Source organism: Bufo bufo, chromosome 7 (assembly GCF_905171765.1).
Source record: "Bufo bufo chromosome 7, aBufBuf1.1, whole genome shotgun sequence".
In the NCBI taxonomy this organism is placed as follows: domain Eukaryota; kingdom Metazoa; phylum Chordata; class Amphibia; order Anura; family Bufonidae; genus Bufo; species Bufo bufo.
Window position 1 is genome coordinate 52867414 of NC_053395.1, and position 23346 is coordinate 52890759.

General features: G+C 46.3%; 1 protein-coding gene across 1 annotated transcript in view; it reads right to left on the reverse strand.

Moving 5' to 3' along the window:
- The window catches only part of LOC121007531 (nodal modulator 3-like), a 102342-nt gene extending 80136 nt beyond the window's left edge, over positions 1-22206 (reverse strand). The window contains 3 exon segments of the mRNA XM_040439519.1: positions 5157-5202; positions 8001-8090; positions 21932-22206. Coding sequence (XP_040295453.1) covers positions 5157-5202; positions 8001-8090; positions 21932-22063 — 268 coding nt within the window. The 5' untranslated portion in view covers positions 22064-22206.
- Positions 22207-23346: the final 1140 nt, after the last annotated feature.

Genomic DNA, 23346 nt, shown 5'->3' on the forward strand with positions numbered 1-23346 from the left:
CTGTCAGCATTTCAAAAATCGCGCCCCTGTGTTGATTCGGCGCAGGCGCTCTGAGATAAGGAGGCTCGCCTCCTCAGCACTCCCTCAGTGCGCCTGCGCCGATGACGTCTTCTCTTTCAGTGACGTCATCGGAGGCGAGCCTCCTTATCTCAGAGCGCCTGCGCCGAATCAACACAGGCGCGCGATTTTTGAAATGCTGACAGGGCTGGCCGGAGGAGGAGATCGTGGCTGGCCCTGTCATTCAACAGAAGGAGGGGGCGGTTTTCTGCGGCTGCTACCAGCAAGTAGACGCCCTACTTGCTGGTAGAAAGGTAATTAGCATATCATAAAAGTAAGTTTTTTGCTAAATCTACTGAACGAAAATTATTAACAACATAATGTATGGCAATATGGCAGGATAGGGATTATAAGTACACAAAAAAAAAAAAAAAAAAAGAGTTTAGTGGGGTGACAGAAGACCTTTAACCACCTCAGCCCCCAGTGCTTAAACACCCTGAAAGACCAGGCCACTTTTTACACTTCTGCACTACACTACTTTCACCGTTTATTGCTCGGTCATGCAACTTACCACCCAAATGAATTTTACCTCCTTTTCTTCTCACTAATAGAGCTTTCATTTGGTGGTATTTCATTGCTGCTGACATTTTTACTTTTTTTGTTATTAATCGAAATTTAACGATTTTTTTGCAAAAAAATGACATTTTTCACTTTCAGTTGTCAAATTTTGCAAAAAAAACGAGATCCATATATAAATTTTGCTCTAAATTTATTGTTCTACATGTCTTTGATAAAAAAAAAATGTTTGGGTAAAAAAAAAAAATGGTTTGGGTAAAAGTTATAGCGTTTACAAACTATGGTACAAAAATGTGAATTTCCGCTTTTTGAAGCAGCTCTGACTCTGAGCACCTGTCATGTTTCCTGAGGTTCTACAATGGCCAGACAGTACAAACACCCCACAAATGACCCCATTTCGGAAAGTACACACCCTAAGGTATTCGCTGATGGGCATAGTGAGTTCATAGAACTTTTTATTTTTTGTCACAAGTTAGCGGAAAATGATGATTTTTTTTTTTTTTTCTTACAAAGTCTCATATTCCACTAACTTGTGACAAAAAATAAAAAGTTCTATGAACTCACTATGCCCATCAGCAAATACCTTGGGGTCTCTTCTTTCCAAAATGGGGTCACTTGTGGGGTAGTTATACTGCCCTGGCATTCTAGGGGCCCAAATGTGTGGTAAGGAGTTTGAAATCAAATTCTGTAAAAAATGACCTGTGAAATCCGAAAGGTGCTCTTTGGAATATGGGCCCCTTTGCCCACCTAGGCTGCAAAAAAGTGTCACACATCTGGTATCTCCGTACTCAGGAGAAGGTGGGGAATGTGTTTTGGGGTGTCTTTTTACATATACCCATGCTGGGTGAGATAAATATCTTGGTCAAATGCCAACTTTGTATAAAAAAATGGGAAAAGTTGTCTTTTGCCAAGATATTTCTCTTACCCAGCAGGGGTATATGTAAAATGACACCCCAAAACACATTCCCCACCTTCTCCTGAGTACGGAGATACCAGATGTGTGACACTTTTTTGCAGCCTAGGTGGGCAAAGGGGCCCATATTCCAAAGAGCACCTTTCGGATTTCACAGGTCATTTTTTACAGAATTTGATTTCAAACTCCTTACCACACATTTGGGCCCCTAGAATGCCAGGGCAGTATAACTACCCCACAAGTGACCCCATTTTGGAAAGAAGAGACCCCAAGGTATTCGCTGATGGGCATAGTGAGTTCATGGAAGTTTTTATTTTTTGTCACAAGTTAGTGGAATATGAGACTTTGTATGAAAAAAAAAAAAAAAATAAATAAATAAATCTGCATTTTCCACTAACTTGTGACAAAAAATAAAAAATTCTAGGAACTCGCCATGCCCCTCACGGAATACCTTGGGGTGTCTTCTTTCCAAAATGGGGTCACTTGTGGGGTAGTTATACTGCCCTGGCATTTTCCAGGGGCCCTAATGTGTGGTAAGTAGGTAAATGACCTGTGAAATCCTAAAGGTGCTCTTTGGAATATGGGCCCCTTTGCCCACCTAGGCTGCAAAAAAGTGTCACACATGTGGTATCGCCGTATTCAGGAGAAGTTGGGGAATGTGTTTTGGGGTGTCATTTTACATATACCCTTGCTGGGTGAGAGAAATATCTTGGCAAAAGACAACTTTTCCCATTTTTTTATACAAAGTTGGCATTTGACCAAGATATTTATCTCACCCAGCATGGGTATATGTAAAATGACACCCCAAAACACATTCCCCAACTTCTCCTGAGTACGGCGATACCAGATGTGTGACACTTTTTTGCAGCCTAGATGCGCAAAGGTGCCCAAATTCCTTTTAGGAGGGCATTTTTAGATATTTGGATACCAGACTTCTTCTCACGCTTTGGGGCCCCTAGAATGCCAGGGCAGTATAAATACCCCACATGTGACCCCATTTTGGAAAGAAGACACCCCAAGGTATTCAATGAGGGGCATGGCGAGTTCATAGAAATTTATTTTTTTTGGCACAAGTTAGCGGAAATTGATATTTTTAATTTTTTTCTCACAAAGTCTCCCGTTCCGCTAACTTGGGACAAAAATTTCAATCTTTCATGGACTCAATATGCCCCTCACGGAATACCTGGGGGTGTCTTCTTTCCGAAATGGGGTCACATGTGGGGTATTTATACTGCCCTGGCATTCTAGGGGCCCTAAAGCGTGAGAAGAAGTCTGGAATATAAATGTCTAAAAATTTTTACGCATTTGGTTTCCGTGAGGGGTATGGTGAGTTCATGTGAGATTTTATTTTTTGACACAAGTTAGTGGAATATGAGACTTTGAAAGAAAAAAAAATAATAATTCCGCTAACTTGGGCCAAAAAAATGTCTGAATGGAGCCTTACAGGGGGGTGATCAATGACAGGGGGGGTGATCAATGACAGGGGGTTGATCAATGACAGGGGGTTGATCAATGACAGGGGGGTGATCAGGCAGTCTATATGGGGTGATCACCACAGTCATTGATCACGCCCCTGTAAGGCTTCATTCAGACGTCCGTATGCGTTTTGCGGATCCGATCCATCTATCAGTGCATCCGTAAAAATCATGCGGACATCTGAATGGAGCTTTACAGGGGGGTAATCAATGACAGGGGGGTGATCAGGGAGTCTATATGGGGTGATCACCACAGTCATTGATCACGCCCCTGTAAGGCTTCATTCAGACGTCTGGATGCGTTTTGCGGATCCGATCCATCTATCAGTGCATCCGTAAAAATCATGCGGACATCTGAATGGAGCTTTACAGGGGGGGTGATCAGGGAGTCTATATGGGGTGATCACCACAGCCATTGATCATGCCCCTGTAAGGCTTCATTCAGACGTCCGGATGCGTTTTGCGGATCGGATCCATCTATCAGTGCATCCGTAAAAATCATGCGGACATCTGAATGGAGCTTTACAGGGGGGTGATCAATGACAGGGGGGTAATCAATGACAGGGGGGTGATCAGGGAGTCTATATGGGGTGATCAGGGGTGATCAGGGGCTAATAAGGGGTTAATAAGTGACGGGGGGGGGGGTGTAGTGTAGTGTAGTGGTGCTTGGTGGGACTTTACTGAGCTACCTGTGTCCTCTGGTGGTCGATCCAAACAAATGGGACCACCAGAGGACCAGGTAGCAGGTATATTAGACGCTGTTATCAAAACAGCGTCTAATATACCTGTTAGGGGTTAAAAAAAACACATCTCCAGCCTGCCAGCGAACGATCGCCGCTGGCAGGCTGGAGATCAACTCTCTTACCTTCCGTTCCTGTGAGCGCGCGCGCCTGTGTGCGCGCGTTCACAGGAAATCTCGCCCATCGCGAGATGACGCATATATGCGTGACTCTGCGCAGGGCTGCCACCTCCGGAACGCGATCCTGCGTTAGGCGGTCCGGAGGTGGTTAAAGGAGTTGTCCCACGAAAAATATTCTTCAGTTTTCAAGCCAGCACCTGGATCTGAACCCTTTTGTAACAGAGTTATTTAATACACTGTATCTGTATAGCGCCACCTGCAGTTTTTTTGTTTCCTTATTTCTTTGTCCTGCTCACTGAGATGGCCGCACATGCTCAGTTTCATCCTTCAAATGCCCCTTGAGCTGTGATAGGCAGAGCATGGACACGCCCCCCTGAGCTGCAGCAGAAAGGACACTCCCCTTGAGCTGTCAGCTTGATATAAATCTAGCAGAGCAATGAATGTGGAGATCTCTGGACCCAGGTGAGGTGCAGGGCTGGTTCTAGCTTTGTTAGGCTACTTTCACACTAGCGTTTCTGGGTCCACCTGTAAGATCCGTTTCAAGGCTCTCACAAGCGGCCCCAAACGGATCAGTTTAGCCCCAATGCATTCTGAATGGATAAGGATTCGTTCAGAATGCACCCGTTTGGCTCCGTTCCGCCTCCATTCCACTCTGAAGGCGGACACCAAAACTCTGCTTGCAGCGTTTTGGTGTCCGCCTGGCGGTGCGGAGCCAAACGGATATTGGTGCAATTGTAAACGGATCCGTCCCCCATTGACTTTCAATGTAAAGTCAGGACGGATCCGTTTTGCTTACACTTAGACTTTTTTTGACTAAGTTATGCAGACGGATCCGTACTGAATGGATACCAGCGTTTGCATTTATAGGTACGGATCCGTCTGTGCAGATACCAGACGGATCCGCACCTAAACGCAGGTGTGAAAGTAGCCCAAGAAAGAAATTATCATCATGTACTATATTATGTCTGATTTTTATTTTTTCATTTTTAACAGTCATGGGATATTTAAGAAATTGCTATTTTTACAGTTATAAAATGGCTCCATTTTTACATGCACCAATGAAATATAAAATACAGGAATAATAGATGCAGAATAACCGGTATTTTCTCTCATGCACTATATACTGTAGACGAACATATTTTACATATATTTTTGAAATGAGATGCAGCGCTGAACGTGTCGCCGCGCTCCTTTAACAACATAGCTGCATTTAATGGCGGTGTCCAGGGATTTACTGATTACATCTAACGAATGCAAATAGGGGAAACCAGGGAATGGGAACTATGTACACAAGCAATGCCACAGGGACATGAACATAGTTATTACAGCAACTTACCAAAACTCCACCCTAGGGGCGGCTCAATCTTCAGCACAAAATCCCCCTGCAAGAGGACAAAACAATGGCGATTACGACAGACAAAAGGCAGACGTTTCCAGCAGCGGGCTTTGGCACAGACCCAAGACAGAGAGAGCAGATGAGGGCGGCACAACCGGTTACTCCGGATATATTTGTATCATCGCAATGTGATTTATCAGCTCCTCCATCAAAACACAAATGGGGTATAAAATGGGAGGAAAAAAAAAACAAACAAAAAACACACACGTAATAAACACGCATGCAGGACCGGCCACTACCGTCCAAACTACAAGGCTTCAAATGAGACATTTTCTTACTTCAGGGTATCGTGCGATTACACAATGAAGGAAACGAGCGAGGGTAAGAATTTCACCGCGTGAAGTATTACGGCATTTGATACTCCTGTGCATATGTCGAGCCAAGCATGCATGTGTATGGAGGGGTCAGGAGAGAGAACGATGAGCCCATCCAGCAGTCCCTACATGGTCGGCCAGCAAAGGCAATGAGTGGCACACATTTACACTGGCGTCAGTTGCGCCATCTTTTTGGCGCATCCATTTAGACAAAGGTAGTGCTGATTCGTCTCACAAAAATGGTGGCGCCGACTTTTTAAAAGGGTGTAGACAGGGGATTTGGCTTTGTCAAGTTGTCGTCAGAATTATTACCAACCAGCGGTAGTCTTTGGCCAAAATAATGGTCTTCAGTAAACCAACTAAAGCCCCATTCACACTTAGACATTTTCTGGAGTTTACACGGAAACGCAAAACATCCACAATATCCGTCCTGGACTTTACCCAGACCTTTAATCTCCAGACTCCTAGTACTAAACCCAGGTTTTGTCCGAGTAAGCGCATGTGTAAAAACAGCAATAAAATGTTCCACAAAATCACAGTGGCAGTATTGAAATACCCGCCTCATATCTAGGCACCCTGAACATTTCCTCCGTAGTGAGGACACGCCCAACACGGCACATCTCCGGGCTGATCCCTACATGTGTGAAAGGCAAACTCCGGTAAACCTCCAGACGTGATATTCCTGAAATTTTCTGAGTTTAGGTGTGAAAACAGAATAAAATGCACCAGATCGACAGTACTGCAGAGCGCAAGTGACTGCGATAAGTTTGGCACATTTTGCGACGCCTGGTTTAAGTTTACGTTGTCTAAGATAGGATTCGTAAATGTGGACCAATATCTTTATGTCCAGAACACTAAGAACAATGTACCGGCAGCTGTAAGAGATATGGTATAAAAACCGTATTTGTCGCTCTATAAGAAACCCTTTTTCCTCCCCAAAAGTTAGGGGGGGGGGAGGGGATGACAGTGCATCATATAAAGTGAATACTAACAAGTGCTCCCATTATGGAAGAACTCATGAGTACAGTAGGAACGGTGAGTGTAGCACTGCTAGCGCTGGTATTACTCACCGCTCCCTGGTCTTCCCCAGGTGCTGCGCCGTGTACTGACAACTTATAACCTAAGGACATACTGTGCATTAGCACACAATATGACCTGACGTCGTGCAACGTAAGGTCACAGTGCACCACAGCAGAAAGAATGCGCTGGATCTCCTGAATGGCGGTGCCATCCGGAGCAGGAGAGGCAAGTTCTTTTATTGATATTTTTTTTTTGACTGGGCCCACCGTTTGGGAGTCTCATGAAGACTGGGCGCACCGTTTGGGAGTCTCATGAAGACTGGGCGCACCGTTTGGGAGTCTCATGAAGACTGGGCGCACCGTTTGGGAGTCTCATGAAGACTGGGCGCACCGTTTGGGAGTCTCATGAAGACTGGGCGCACCGTTTGGGAGTCTCATGAAGACTGGGCGCACCGTTTGGGAGTCTCATGAAGACTGGGCGCACCGTTTGGGAGTCTCATGAAGACTGGGCGCACCGTTTGGGAGTCTCATGAAGACTGGGCGCACCGTTTGGGAGTCTCATGAAGACTGGGCGCACCGTTTGAGAGTCTCATGAAGACTGGGCGCACCGTTTGGGAGTCTCATGAAGACTGGGCGCACCGTTTGGGAGTCTCATGAAGACTGGGCGCACCGTTTGGTAAGCTTCTGACACATGACAGTAATACATTAAAAGTTCTGATCGGTGCCGGTCACAGCACTGAGACCCCCATGATCTCTACCACAAGGAGGCAGGAAGTCTATGAGCCCATCTTCAGCTAGTGAGGAGACACTACACATTAAAACCATAATTAGGTCCATTTCAGAAATCACATCAAAGACAGGCACTGTGCAAAGTAACTGCTAATTGGCTAAGTCGAACTGCACCGCTCGCATTTTAGTATTCTTTGTGTGCTAGCCGGGTGAGGCAATACTTATGGGGGTACAGGGAAATCCCAGCATTTCTCCAAGTATAAGGCTAGTTTCAGAGTGAGTTCACTGTGAGAAACACGCTCTGTGTGGGGGAGCGATTTCCCATCCTGGACTCTGCTCTTGTAACCTCTAATGCTGTGTGTCCCTGCCCACTGTGATGGATTGTGCTGACAGAGGTCCCATCATAAGGGCAGGATGGAAAATCACGTTCCCAAGCAGAGGTCTTCTAAAACTGGCCTAAAGTCCATAAAAAAAAAGGAATCCGTGGGAAAGGATACACAGTGATGGCACCAACAGCGGCACTGCGCTGGGTTTTACCAAACACTCCCACTCTTCTCAGACCAATGATTGCCAAAAGGACTGCGGCCCTAGCACCCCATAAAAATGAGCAAGTGGGCGACAATGAAAGTGTCATTTTACTTTCAAACTCCCATCTGATCTCATATCAGGAGTGGAGACATCTACACACAAGCAGCAATGCGCAGGTATGACTGGTTACCCACCTTATCATACAGAGGAATCATGAAGTATCCGTTATTAGGAGCGCAGTCGGTCTGGTATTTCAGCGTGCCTTGCTTCGTGTATAACTTGATCTGAAAAAAGAAGGCACAATCAGAGTGAACGGGGAGGAATCAATTCCCAAAAACTTTTCGGCATGTTTGAAACTTGATCCTCAGGAGAGGTAATCAGTATCTGATCGGTGGGGGAACCCCGACAACCTGCTGTTTGAGAGCGCAGGTCTTCTCCCATTGTACCAAGCACAGCCACTATACAATGTCCGGCGCTGTCTGCGGCGCTCACAGGAGCACTACTGCCTTCTCAAACAGCTGATCAGCGGGGGGTCCCACGTGTCGGACCGCCACAGTCAGATACTGATGACCTATCCTGAAGATAGGTCATCAGTATCAAAATCCCAGAAAACCCATTTAAAGAGAAGTTAGACCAAAGCCTTGTGCCATCTGCGTTTTTTTTTTGTGAATGGCACATCGACCCATTCATTTCTATGGAGCCATGCACACATTTTTTTGCGCCCGCTATGCAAATTATAGAACACGTCCTATTCTGCACTGCAGATGAGAATAGTCCTCTCCATTGATGGGAGTGAGGAGGTATGGAATGCACACACAAGGTATTTGGCAGGTCTGGGGTCGTGGACCTAAATAGGGAAACGGACGAGCGCGCGAAGAATAAGTCTGCGTTCATTGTAGGCTCCATCATGGATTGATGGGGAGCATCGGGCAGCATGCAACATTATTCAACGACAGCCCCCATTACAAGACAGTGGGGTCTCTCAGGCTCTGCTGGCGTCGGTTGGTGACAGATCCGGCACTGCGTTGTGACTTCTGGGCACATGACATGCCCACACTAGGGTTGCATCGGGTATCGAATTATCGATACCCAATCAATACTTTTGTACCGGTATCGATTCGATATCGGGATTTACCTTTTACAGCTACCAGGCTGCGCAGTATCAGAGAACATGGCGCGTGCTGCTCTCAGCGCGCGCCATGTTCCCTCAGCAGCACAGGGGAGAAGGAAGCAGAGCCTCCCTCCTGTGCCGCTGCCACCAATGAGAGGGGAGGAGGGGAGGGGCTGCGCCACCAATGAAGATAAGTAATCCGTTAATGCAGATACAGGAGGCGGGTGCCAGCAGCAGAATCACATAGCCAGCACCCGACCTCTACGACAGGGAGCTGCGATCAGTGGCAGTTAACCCCTCAGGTGCCGCATAGAGGCCCCCTGTATCTGTATTAAAATTAAATTATCTTCAATTAAAAACATTGGTGGTGAAGTGCTGCCAGGTCCAGCACACAAGAAGCCCCGCCCCTCACGGACATCTGTACTAAACACTGCACTGTGGTTACAGGACCTGTGGTGATGTCATAGTCATGTGATCAACCGTGTGTGTGGGACGAGTTAGGGGAACACAGGCTTCCTGTAGGACTGTGCTGGTGGACAATGCAGAGGTACTTTATGTATGGAAAGTGTGTATAAAGCAGGGCTATGTCAGTGTAACCAGTCTTCTGTGTGTAATGTGCACACAGTAGTTCTATCTGTGTAATGGGCATGTGGTAGAGCTGTGTGTGTAATATGTATATGGCGCCGCCTAAAAAAAAAAAAAAAAAAAATAATCCAAATTTTGGTATCGTGACAACCCTAGTCCACACGATACAATACAGTCTATGACTGCACAAGACAGTGTGATTTCTGCTTGCAGATCTTCTACCGCATATCCTCCCTCACAGATGTCCACTGGATTAATATTGCACCAATACACTGGGTTTTGAGCAGATCCTGGAACTCGTGGCTGGTGGCATGCACCAGAAGCCGTAGAAACTCCAGACTCTGCTCTGGTGGACATTCATTGTACGGCTGGTGTCACGACCTATCGCTGATCCTGTTGTGCCTGGGGTCCGAAGGTCGCAGCGGGTGGCTACGCGCTCGGTTTCTCAAGGGATCGCTCCATGACCTAATGGTGAGAATGGATTCCGGTCCAGGTTTTCCTGCTTAGGTTTGCGATCCTTTTTGTTTTAGGAATCCGTAGCTTTTCCTTTCCGCTGTTCTGTCAGCCACTATACATTCTCCCTTTCTGCTTCCCTTCCTTCCAGATCTTCTATGCTGACCTCTGGTGGAGTTGCAGTTGCTGTGGAGCCGTTGGATCTCCGGTTCACTCCTGTTGTTGTCTCCCTTTGGGGATTATTTGTGGCGTTTGTCCTTTCCCTGTTGTTCCCCTAGATGTCAGTGGTGAGGACTAGTGCTCCCCCCCCCCCCCCCCCCACCCTATTCACTACCTAGGGCTTATTTCAGGGTAAGCCAGGGATGAGGCACGTGATTGGCATATAGGTTAGCAGCCCATCTAGGGACGTCAGGGCAGCCAGGTGCGCTAGGGGTCACCACTCCTCCCTCTGCCTAGTGGAAGGGTACTCCGCTTCCCTCTGCGCCGCACGTCTGTTACCTGCCATCTCAGAGGTGATAGCTGGTGGCGTTTTAACCTGACAATAAGGCCCCCTGCACACGAACGTGTGCACCCCGTAGTCGTGCTGCGGACTGCAAAACACGGGCCGCAATTAACGAACACAGTCCGTGGGGCAGCCGCAGCGGATCGTGGACCCATTCACTTTAATGGGTCCGCGATCCGGCCGTTCGGCAAAAAGATAGAACATGTCCTATCTTTTTGCGGGACGGAAGTACGGGACGAAACCCCACGGAAGCACTCCGTAGTGCTTCCGTGAAGCGGAATGCCCACGGAACGGCACCCGTGTATTGTGGATCCGCAAATGCGGTCCGCAATACGGCAACGGGAAGCACACGTTCATGTGCAGGGGGCCTAAAAGCCAACAGAAGCTGGACATGTCTACTCGATGGACACACAACGCAGGTGACTAAAATAATAGACGGTGGAGGTGCAGTAGACATCGCTTATCTAGACTGTAGTGAGGCTTTTGATACTGTCCCACATAGAAGGCTTATCAATAAATTGCAGTCTTTGTGCTTGGACTCCCATATTGTTGAATGGATTAGGCCAGGGCTCAACAAATCTCAGGCGCCAGGTTGCCATGGCGACCAGGAATTTGGTCCTGGCGCTTGGGTATTTGTCAGCCCGTTTTCAAAGATGCGCTCTCGGCGCACACCATGGTTTCCTGAGCCGGCAGAGTGGAGAAGGAGAGGAGTCCCTCCCTCCCCACTGTGCGCGGCTGCCGCTGACCACCAATGAGAACAGAGTAGGAGGAGGGGAGGGACTGTGGCCACTGCGCCACCAATGAATGCCTGAATACCAATGTGCCGGCCATATCCCGGCCCCTATGACTGCACGCTGTGGTTAATCGCGCAGATCGCAGCGTCCTGTCAGAGGTCGGGTGCCGGGAATGTTTGTCTGCATTGGTGGCAGTAGGCAGTTCCGATCGGAGTCCCAGCAGTGTAATGCTGGGACTCCGATCGGTTACCATGGCAGCCAGGAGTCACGCTACTGAAGTCCTGGCTGCGATGGTATGTTAGTGAGCAGCATTATACTCACGTGCGCCGTGGCCGCCGGACGCTCCTTCTTCTGTCTGTGCGGCTCATTGCTAATGCTTATAGCATTAGTAATGCGCCGCACAGACCTATGAGAAGAAGGAGCTCCCGGCGATCACAGCGCACGTGAGTATAATGCTGCTCACTAACATACAATCGCAGCCAGGACTTCAGTAGCGTCCTGGCTGCCATGGTAACTGATCGGAGCCCCTGGGACTCCGATCGGAACTGCCCACTGCCAACAATGATGGAGGGGGAGGGGGACCCTGTGGCCACTGCCACCAATGATTAATACTGGGGAGGGGAGGGGGGGGGGGGCCCTGTGGCCACTGCCACCAATGATTAATACTGGGGAGGGGGGGGGGTTTGTTACCAGAGGGGGCTGATCAGAGGCTGGGGGGCACATGAGAGGCTGGGGGGCACATGAGAGGCTGGCTGCTGTTGTGTGCACAAAGCACAGGGCAGCAGGGAGAGTGTAAAGTCCTATTCACCCTGATAGAGCTCTATTAGGGTGAATATGACAAGGGTTCTAGCCCTTAAGGAGGCTAATAGTTATTAAATAAAAAGTAAAAAAAAAAAAGTTTAAACACCCCCCCCAATATAGAAAACAATATATCGCGATATATATCGCACATGCTTAAAATTATATCGCAATATAGATTTTATGACGCGGCTCCGCCTGGCTCCTAACTTTTTTTTTAAACTTTCAATTTTTATTGATTTTTCAACATAAGAAAATCAGACAGTAAATATGTCATTTGCATAAGCCAGAACAATGTTAAGATTTGCAAGTACAACTTTGACATTTATATTGTGATGTTACATATTTAAGCCAACAGAAGAATACCAGCTAATAAATGTCACTTGTATAATCCAGCAACTATCACTTAATATATGTTAAGCATATTGATGACATATACAACAAATTGTAACATAGTCAATTCAAGAACAAGACTAATAGATTGAATCCAGAACTTGTGATCCATTTCTAAGATATATTTTATTCTATACTTTAGTGTACCGCTATATATGCTTACCCTATACCGTAATCCATCCACCGTCCTCCATCCACCGCTCTCTCCCGCTATGTATGTATACCACAGTATTAGTCCCTACAGAGCTACAGAGTGAATCTTAACTGCAAACGGGCATGAGCTCCACAATTCCCATCTTTTGTGAGCCTTTAAGCGTTCAGAGTAAGAATCTGCATATATATATTCATGTTGCATATACTGGTTAACTAGTGAGATCACATCAGGCACCTGAGGAGTAATGGGCAGCTTCCATGAGGTTGCAATAAGCTTCCTTGCAGCTGAGAGAATGCCCATCATAACCGGTCTATGGGAGTGAGGTAAATCTCCTATTCCGATGGATAACACAGCTAATGGAGGGTCGAGGGGGATCTGGAAGCCCGCCACTGTCGAGATAAGGTCAAAAATCTTCCTCCAAAAAGGGAGAATAATAGGGCATGACCACCACATATGTGATAAGCTTCCCTTTTCCCCACAATTCCTCCAGCAGTTTGAACTATATTCAGGATCCATGTGTGCTATGCGGGCCGGCGTCAAGTACCATCTAAGTTGTATTTTCCTATTTTGTTCAATGTGATTAATACATTTGGCAGTAGCTATCGTCCAGTGGAAAGCATCCCTCCACTTCCCGACCGACCAAGAGCTCTCAAATTCTTCTTCCCATTTCACCATAAAGTTAAGCTTTGTTTCTAAAGTAGGGTCAAGTGCATGATATGCAGTAGCAAGGCCTTTCCCCTGACCTGTCGTACCAGTAAAGTATTTACCAAAAGGGGTCGTTTCATTCATTGAAATAGTGGGAAGTCTCGTTCTGTGCAGCATATGCCTAACTTGTAGGTACTGATAAAAACAAGTGTTAGGTATACCATAATTCTGATGTAAGGTCTCAAATGTTTTCATAGTATCACCTTCATACAACTGATCCAGACGTGTGATACCTGCCTTCTCCCATTTATCTAAGGAGAGATCAGGGACCCCATATGTAAGCGCAACCAGTGGGATCTCAGATCTCTTAGGTGTGAAAAGCAACCCTTTCTCTATATAATTGGACCAGGTCCAAACTGCCGCTTGCATAGTCAAGAGAGGGGGTGTAGATTTAGGCGCTTCTAGGGAAAGGGCGGCAAGAAAGCCTGGGAGAGAACCCAGTTTTGTGTAGGTGGATTCTAATTCATGCCATCTCTGTAGCGAGGAAGGCGCCCACCACTCTTTAGTCTGCTCAATGAGGTTCGCCTTATAATAACGAATGAGGTCCGGGACTCCAAGGCCCCCTTCTCTCAGTTTTGGGTATAGGGCTCGACGGTCCACCCTAGGTGCTTTGTTACCCCATATAAATTTTATAAGGTCCGACTGCAATATTTTTAATATTTTTTGTGGAATGATAAGAGGAATACATCTAAGTTTATAGAGGATCTTAGGAAGAATCATCATTTTGACCGCATTAATTCTGGCCAGCCATGACATAAACAGTTTAGAATACTCGGCATAGTCTGTTAGTAATTCTTTTCTCAGGGAGTCGAGATTGCTTCTCACCAAATTTTGTATACGAGGTGTTAATAGTATGCCCAGGTAAACTATGCCATCCTCTGCCCACTGAAATGGAGCCCTCGCCAGAATTTCCCTTTTGAGGGGTTCTTGGATCGCAAATGGGAGAATATGCGATTTTGTAACATTAAGTTTATAGAAGGAGGCTTGAGCATATTCATTTAAGACTTCCATAACGTTTGGGAGAGATATCTCTGGGTTCATAAGTGATAACAGGACATCATCTGCGTATAATCCTATTTTGTGTGATGTATTACCCACATGTATACCTAAAATACCTGGGTCCAAGCGGATTCTTTCTGCCAGGGGCTCCATCACTAGCGCAAAAACCAACGGTGACAACGGGCAGCCTTGTCTGGTACCGTTCGTTATATCAAAGCTTTTGGAATAAAAGCCAGATGCTAAAACTCGAGCTGATGGCAGAGAATATAGATTTAAGATAGCCGATAGAATAGGTCCCCGGAACCCAAAATGATTTAACACCTCCGTCAGAAACCCCCAGTGCACCCTATCGAAAGCTTTTTCAGCGTCAAGCGATATAAATATTGTGGGTGCACTGGAGGAATCCGCTATTTGGAGCAGATCAATTACTCTACGAGTTCCATCCCTACATTGGCGGCCAGGGATGAAACCAACTTGGTCAGTGGACACTAATTTAGGAAGAAGGGGCTGTAACCTTAGGGCCAGTAGTTTAGAGAATAATTTTAAGTCATTATTTAATAAAGATATGGGTCGGAAATTTGCTGGAGTATCATGAGGTTTCCCTGGTTTAGGGATTGTTGTGATAATAGCACATAACATCTCTTTGGGTATAGCACCCGGAAGCAGAAATGTATTAAAAAGCCGCGTAATGTATGGTAACAAGTTTACTTTAAAGGATTTATAATAGTCCCCCGAAAAGCCATCTGGGCCTGGAGCTTTGTGCAGTTTTAATGATTTAATAGCTATATCTACTTCTCGTTCTGAAAAGGGGGCATTGAGTAATTCCAAATCTTGGGAGGCAATACTTGGGAGAGATACTGATTTTAAGAAATTCTGTATGGTATGTGAGGTAGGTTGTGGGGTGCCATCGTCATTTTTCAAATTATAAAGGGAACTATAGTAATCCGCAAACGCATCCGCAATATCAATCGGGTGTGTAGTCATCTTTCCATTATTTTGCTTCATTGAGTCTATACGGGAGGCTACTTCCCTTTTTTTCAGCCTGCGGGCTAGCATAGCTCCGGCTCTATCTCCTAAGTGATACCATTTTGCCTTTGACCTGGTTAGGGCCTTTTCAAATTTGCAAAGCAAGAGAGAGCGTAATTGAAAGCGCAAGTCTGTGATTTGGGCTGATAGTGTATCTGTAGGTGTCTCCTTAAATCGCATTTCTGCCTCCACTATTTGAGCTAAAATATCTTGCATCCGTTTATCTCTTTGCTTTTTAAGTTTGGACGCAGTCTGAATGAAAAGGCCTCTCATGAAACTTTTATGGGCGCACCATAATGTGGAGACACTAATATCTGGCGTGTCATTAAGAACAAAATATTCGTCCAAAGCTTTAGAGAATATTTGGTGCCGATTCTCATCCCTCAGCAAAAATGAGTTAAGGCGCCAAAGCGGTGGGTTAGGATTAGGATAATTATCTGAGATGTGTAGGTAGATTGGAGCATGATCAGACCATGTAATATTACCTATTGCTGTGTGAGAGGTTTTATGAAGAAGGTCTTTGGAAATAAGGAAATAGTCGATTCTAGATTGGGAGATATGAACCTGGGACATAAAGGTATAATCCCTTTCTGTCGCATGTTGGTACCTCCATATATCATGTAGGGGAGTAGTTTTGAGAAGCTTACCCAACGCAGGCCAATGACCCCCCGTTTTCTTGGAACAATCCATCAAAGGATCAATGGGCAGGTTAAAATCCCCTCCTAGAATGATGGAACCCCTGGCAAAATTCAGCAACTTCTTAAAGAACCTCGTAAGGAAAGAAATTTGGTGAGAATTAGGTACATAGACATTAGCTATGGTGTATTCAGCATGATTGATAGAGCAAAGGAGAATAATATATCGTCCCGCCTGATCAATAATAGTTTGATGTGCTTTAAATTGGACCGAACGCCTAACTCCTATAAGAACCCCAGCTTTTTTAGCTTCTGCTGATGCAAAATAAAGATGCGGGTAGTGCCTATTTGAACACTTACCAACATCTTTGGTCAGCAAATGAGTTTCTTGAGCTAGCACTATATCACACTTAGTCTTATTCGCATCATTCCACAGTGCAGAGCGCTTGTAGGGGGAATTTAGCCCCTTTACATTTATAGACATTAGGTGTAGTACCATTGTGGGTTTGTGGGGACAAGTGAGTACTTGGCGTTAAACTGGAGAGAACGGCGGATTTCAGACGGCGAGACGGACACAGCAGATTCGGGATCACATTGATTCTGGAAGAAACAACAGAAGTTAACGAGATCACAAAGTGAAACTAGGCAAACATGCCTATATTGGTACAAAAACCAAAGGAAAGCGCCCATAAGTTTTCAGGAGCGCAAAGGTTTTCAAATTAAACAGAAAGATCCTGACAGGATCACCTTAGTTTATAAGAACCATAAGTGATTTTGAGGTTAGAGTATTCAGAAAAGATAATAGATTTGGCATAGCAACTACAACAGTAGAAGTGTTACCCATTCCAGCTCACTTTATAGACAGAAAAGAAGGAATATTAGGCAGTTTATGTAAGGGTTAATGAAAGATCGAATATAGAATAGAAGGACGTAGATGTCCCAGTTTAGGATACATGAGAGTTCCCACATCATAAGAAAATTTTTATATTAGAAAATATTCATGTTATCTCCTCATCGGGTTGTTTAGGGGACAACCGATCATTCTTTCTTTTATTACTTTTCCCATGCCTGCCAGCTTGTGCAGTGGACCACGGGATCGGGGCTGGTATTACTGGAAAAGCCTGTAGATTTTGGACACTGCACCAATCTTCAATGGAGATCATGGGGTCTCCCAGTGCTGATAAAAGTTCCGTAAGGTCCTCATATCGACGGATAGAGAATCTTTTCCCCGCCACCGTGGTAGAGAGTCCAAACGGGAACATCCAGCGGTATAATATTTTCCTATTTCGCAGCAAATCTGTGAGGGGTTTCAGTTGTTTCCTTTTGTGCAGAGTTATAGGGGCAAGGTCTTGGAATAGCACAAGTTGGTGATCTTCAAAAGACCAAGAGGGGGATACCCTAGCCTTCCCCAGCATATCTTCCTTGACTCTGAAGTCCAGAAATCTACAAATAATGTCCCTGGGGGGATCATTAGGGTTAGGTCTTGGTCTTAGTGCTCTGTGTGCTCTCTCAATTTCAATGGAGAGGGGGTAGTGGTCTCCTAATAAAGATATGGCAATCTGTTTCACCGTTGAAAGTAGAGATTCTGCAGTATACGTTTCAGGAAGGCCACGGATTCTTAAATTATTGCGCCTATTACGATTATCTTGGTCCTCCATTTGGATGTATATCTGGTTCAGATGATCTTGACATGTTTGAAAATGAGTGGCAACTTCTCTGGAATGATTGCAGAGTTCTGCTGTGGTGTCCTCTAAACTATCCACACGGTGACCAATATGGCGTAGGTCTTGTTTAATTTCTTGTAAATTCTGTGCTAGAGGCGACAGAGCATTGGTAAGGGTTTGCTGAAAAAAGTCCCTTGAGGGAGATCCGTCTGTGCTGCAGCTTGTGGTTCATCCTGCAGTGTGTCACTTAAGGATAAAGGTTGATTCACATGAGCAGATGTTTCAGCATTTGCAGACGCTTTTGTAATAAATTTCTCTATATTGCCTTTGCCATGCGGAGTTTTCTGAGGCATGTTAGGATCCCTAGAAACAGGTTGGCCGTATTTAACCATTGCAAGATAGGTGGTTTAAGTCCTTTAGAAGCTGGAGAAATCACTTAAAGATGCTATGCCTTTGCGTGCAGCATTTCCTCACATAAGCTATAAAGGTGTCCAGACAGGATAGATCATAATTAATGATCTGAAAACATTGAGCCTATGGCTCTAATACGTAGGATAGATAGACCCCCTCTCAACAGGTAAAAGGAGGGACATTTGAAAACATTAGGACTCAGTCCTCACAGTAAATCGATCCAGAGATAACTGGGGAGACCAGATGCTTTATGTGCTAGTGGCACTTCACCTTTAATGGCGCTGGGTCCTCTAGTATGAATTGAAAAGACACAGTACCTTCAATATGCAAAGCCTGAGGGGCAATGAACAGCAGGCCTCCTTTCACCTCAGAGGGCCTCAGCTCCGATCAATGCAGAGTGGGTCTCTAATCCTCCACCGGAGATGCTCCCTGTTAAGATGGCGCCGTACTTCAGGCGGCTCTGCCACGCGCTGCTAACGTTCGGCACAACGGGACTCTCACTCCACACTGCGCAGGCTTCTTATTTGCAGCGGGATCCCATCCAGGGAAGCTCCGGTCTTTACCTCTCCCTGTAGTTATTCGCTGGGAGGTATGTAAAATCTATGTCCCGGCCTGTGTGTTAGATCCGGGTGCCGCCTGTTAACTAGGCCCCGATCACATCTCCGGTTCACCGGCACCTAGAGAGCTCCAGGTAGGGTCAAATCGCAGCTGGCAGGTTAAAGCCTTCCAAAATGAGGGATTTGTGGCAGTATAGGGCAGTTTCCTGACAGGATGGTGGTGGATGCAGGGTGGTGGTGGATGCTGGCTCCTAACTTTTTTAGCTGGCTCCTAGATTCCAAGGAAATTTGTCAAGCCCTGGATTAGTCAGTGGCTGAGGGACAGACAACAGAGGGTTGTAGTCAATGGAGTATATTCAGACCAAGGTCATGTTACCAGTGGGGTACCTCAGGGATCTGTTCTGGGACCCATATTGTTTAATATATATTGCAGAAGGCCTCGATGGTAAGGTGTGTCTTTTTTCTGATGACACAAAGATTTGTAACAGGGTTGATGTTCCTGGAGGGATACACCAAATGGAAAAGGATTTAGGAAAACTAGAGGAATGGTCAAAAATCTGGCAACTAAAATGTAATGTTGATAAGTGCAAGATAATGCACCTGGGGCGTAAAAACCCAAGAGCAGAATATAAAACCAGTGATACAGTCCTAACCTCAGTATCTGAGGAAAGGGATTTAGGGGTCATTATTTCAGAAGAATTAAAAGGGGTTGTCCGGGATTGGGGACATTGTTGAATTAGTACCAGAGTGAGATACATATGTCACACATGCATGTCCTACCTGCACCACATATTTCTGAAGCCCCGTTTTGATACTGCAAATTATTGGCCGGAAGTGACTATTTTTGTAAAATGAGCGACGTACCGGGTCCCTTGCAGGCAAGCGAAGCCTCTTCTTCCGGCTTCGCAGGGAGCCCGGTGACGTCACCGTCAGTCTAACTCATTATGCAGAGCGCACGGAGGGGCGGTAACTAGGCTTGCAGACATTGCGTTAAGCCACGCCCCTCCGGTCCGGTGACGTCACCCGGCATGGATCTCTCTACTGAATGGAGGCAGAATGAAGACAGAGCTAGGAGGAGTTTATGGGTGTAAATATGGAAGAGGAATATGTGCTGCTGGAGGGGGATCGATGGGGGAGTGGACGATGTGCGGCAGGAGAATATGTATGGGGGGGGTGGGGGCAGGGACGAGTTGAAAGACAGTAGAAACCAGGAGATGCCGCGCTGCGCTGGGACCCACAGTGCAGTGCGGCAGGAAGTCATCACAGAAATAAACATCCATGTCAACAATCTGTGGGGGACCATAGGAGCCATGCAGCAGGTTAAAAAATACCTAAAAACATCGGGGGAATCTTGACTCGGCTAGTAATAGTGAGTAAACTAGATTTGAAAAAATCTTTTTGATCCCGGACAACCCCTTAAAAGGCAGGCAGACAATGTCATAGAGCAGCAGGAGATGCTAGCAGAATGCTTGGGTGTATAGGGAGAGGCATTACTAGTAGAAAGAGGGAGGTGCTCATGCCGCTCTACAGAGCACTAGTGAGACCTCATTTGGAGTATTGTGCTCAGTACTGGAGACCATATCTCCAGAAGGATATTGATACTTTGGAGAGAGTTCAGAGAAGAGCTACTAAACTAGTACATGGATTGCAGGATAAAACTTACCAGGAAAGATTAAAGGACCTAACATGTATAGCTTGGAATAAAGACGAGACAGAGGGGATATGATAGAAACTTTTAAATACATAAAGGGAATCAACAAGGTAAAAGAGGAGAGAATATTTATAAGAAGAAAAACTGCTACAAGAGGACATAGTTTTAAATTAGAGGGGCAAAGGTTTAACAGTAATATCAGGAAGTATTACTTTACTGAGATAGTAGTGGATGCATGGAAGAGCCTTCCTGCAGAAGTGGTAGCTGCAAATACAGTGAAGGAGTTTAAGCATACATGGGATAGGCATAAGGCCATCCTTCATATAAGATAGGGCCAGGGGCTATCCATAGTATTCAGTATATTGGGCAGACTAGATGGGCCAAATGGTTCTTATCTGCCGACACATTCTAGGTTTCTATGAAGAACAGCAGGAACAATCGACTTGCTAACCATTTCAAAATCCGCATGACAGGCCCATTTCTGGACGGAAAAAGGATTTACTATCGAAAATGCACCAGTCTTCCAGATGGCGGAAACTTCGGCTACTTTTACATCTGCGTTTTCCTTTGCAGTTTTGAGACCCGGCGGAGGATCAAACAATTGTTTCTTGCAGCATGGACAGAATTGTGGCATAAATCTGGTTCAGGATTTGATAGTCGTAGTTTACAGGTCTATGAACCAGAATAGGAAATGTGTCTGATATTAAAGGGCATCTGTCAGCAGATCTGTACCTATGACACTGGCTGACCTGTTACATGTGCGCTTGGCAGCTGAAGACATCTGTGTTGGTCCCATGTTCATATGTGCCCGCATTGCTGAGAAAAATGATGTTTTAATATATGCAAATGAGGCTCTGGGAGCAACAGGGGCGTTACCATTACACCTAGAGGCTCTGCTCTCTCTGCAACTGCTGCGCCCTCTCTCCACTTTGATTGACAGGACCAGGCAGTAAAAACATCATAATACCTGGCCCTGTTAATCAAGGTTCAGAGGTCACAGCAGTTGCAGAGAGAGCAGAGCCTCTAAGTGTAATGACAACGCCCCCGTTGCTCCTAGAGCCTCATTTGCATATAGTATAACATCATTTTTCTCAGTAATGCGGGCACATATGAACATGGGACCAACACAGATGTCTTCAGCTGCCAAGTGCACATGTAACCGGTCAGCCAGTGTCATGGGTATAAAACTGCTGACAGATGCCCATTAAGACTGATCTCATATTGCCCCAAGACTTGTCAGATCTCATTCACTTTGCCGCCCTGTGTTACTCTGCAGTTTACAATGCATCATGTGCAGGTGTCCTCGGGGCCCGTTCACACGAGGATGTTTGTTGACCGATCCTAAGTTCTCACCGGAGATCAGCGGCGCCAGGGTTGTCTGGCAATAGGTTATTCCTCTCTTCCCATTCAGAATACATGCAATCTTAGCCAAGCGTGCATGTGGGGGGAGGAATGAGGAGTGCTGACCGGTGCGGTGGGTGTCTGGGCTGCTTTAGAGCCCCCACTGCACCTCACACAGCACATCCCTCTCATCCCATGTCTATAAAGATCACACATGGCTACACTGCACGGTGGGGGTTGTAGTACAGGCCAATAACCCCCATGACTAGATCCTCTGACAGCAGGGTTCAGAGGTCAGCACCTCCAAGGTGAAGGAAGTGAATGAACGGCGGCGGCACATGGGACAGCCCCGACACCTGGGGGTACCCCACAGAACCCGGCCCTGCCCCCACAGCCTCTCACCCACCTCGATCAGCGAATAGTTGATGTCCACGTCCGACTTCACGAACCCCCCGCATCCCACCACCATGTCATCCGCTCCGAGCCCGCACTGCAAGCAAAAGGCGCCCAGCACCGTCCACAGCGCCCAGCCGTCCATGCCCCCGTCGGTTGGTTCCCCTCTCCCGGGCCGCTCAGTACGCTGCCGGCCTGTGCTACGATCCGCCTGCTTTTTGCTGACACAGGCGAGAGGTGTCAGCTGCGGGCCGCCCGGATTCCTTCACGCATGCGCTCTGCACCCGGCCGAAGGCTGTAGCTTAGAGTTGTTACTATAGTCACGATTCTATAGAGAGCCGGTGAGGTGACGTGCTGCCATCTGCCGGCGCGGAGGAATTACTGCACGCGGCCAGCGCACGGCTGTATAGTCGCATATTGGTTTCGGGAGGTTCTGCAGCAACTTACTACATCAGTTGATTTTTTAGTTTTTTTTTATAATTTTTGATTTTTAGAGGTATAATATTTTGCCATTCATAAGTTCAGAATTAGATGAGGTCGTCCATCTGGTGCATGTCAGTGGGGACTTTGTGACCCTGTTCACACCTGGAAAAAAAAATTGGGTGCATTTTTAGTTGTGGCACAGAATGGGGGGTAAGGGTGAATTTTGGAGCAGATCCTCCACATTCCTTTGATTTCAGTGGATTAAACCCATGGTAATTTATACGCCATGTTTCGTTCTGTCCACTCGCAGTTTTGTAAACCGCAGCGCAGTTACATGTTCCACAGCCGAACTTCCCCTTTTGAAGAGGATTTCACGTCATTTTTTTTTCATCACAGTCAGGCCCTTTTCACACGGGCAATAATTCAGCGCGGTCGCAATGCGTGAGGTGAACGCATTGCACTTGGACTGAATCCGGACCCAATCACTTCAGTGGGGCTGTGCAGACGAGCGCTGCGTGAAAATCGCAGCATGTTATATATTTTTCATTTTTCACGCAACGCAGGCCCCATAGAAATGAATGGGGATGCATGAAAATCGCATAGCAAGTGCGGATGCGGTGCGATTTTCACTGATGGTTGCTAGGAGATGTTTGTAAACCTTCTGTTTTTTTATAACTCGCGTGGAAAAACGCATCAAAACGCATTGCACCCGCGTGGAATAAACTGAATGCAGACAAAACTGACTGAACTTGCTTGCAAAATGGTGCGAGTTTCCCTGAACGCATCCGGACCTAATCCGTGACTGATTGGCTTCGGATGCGTTCAGGGAAACTTGCACCATTTTGCAAGCAAGTTCAGTCCGTTTTTTTTTTTTTTGTGTTTTGATGCGTTTTTCACGCGAGTTATAAAAAACTGAAGTTTACAAACAACATGTCTTAGCAACCATCACTGAAAAACGCATTGCATCCGCACTGGCTTCCGGATGCGATGCATTTTTCACTGAAG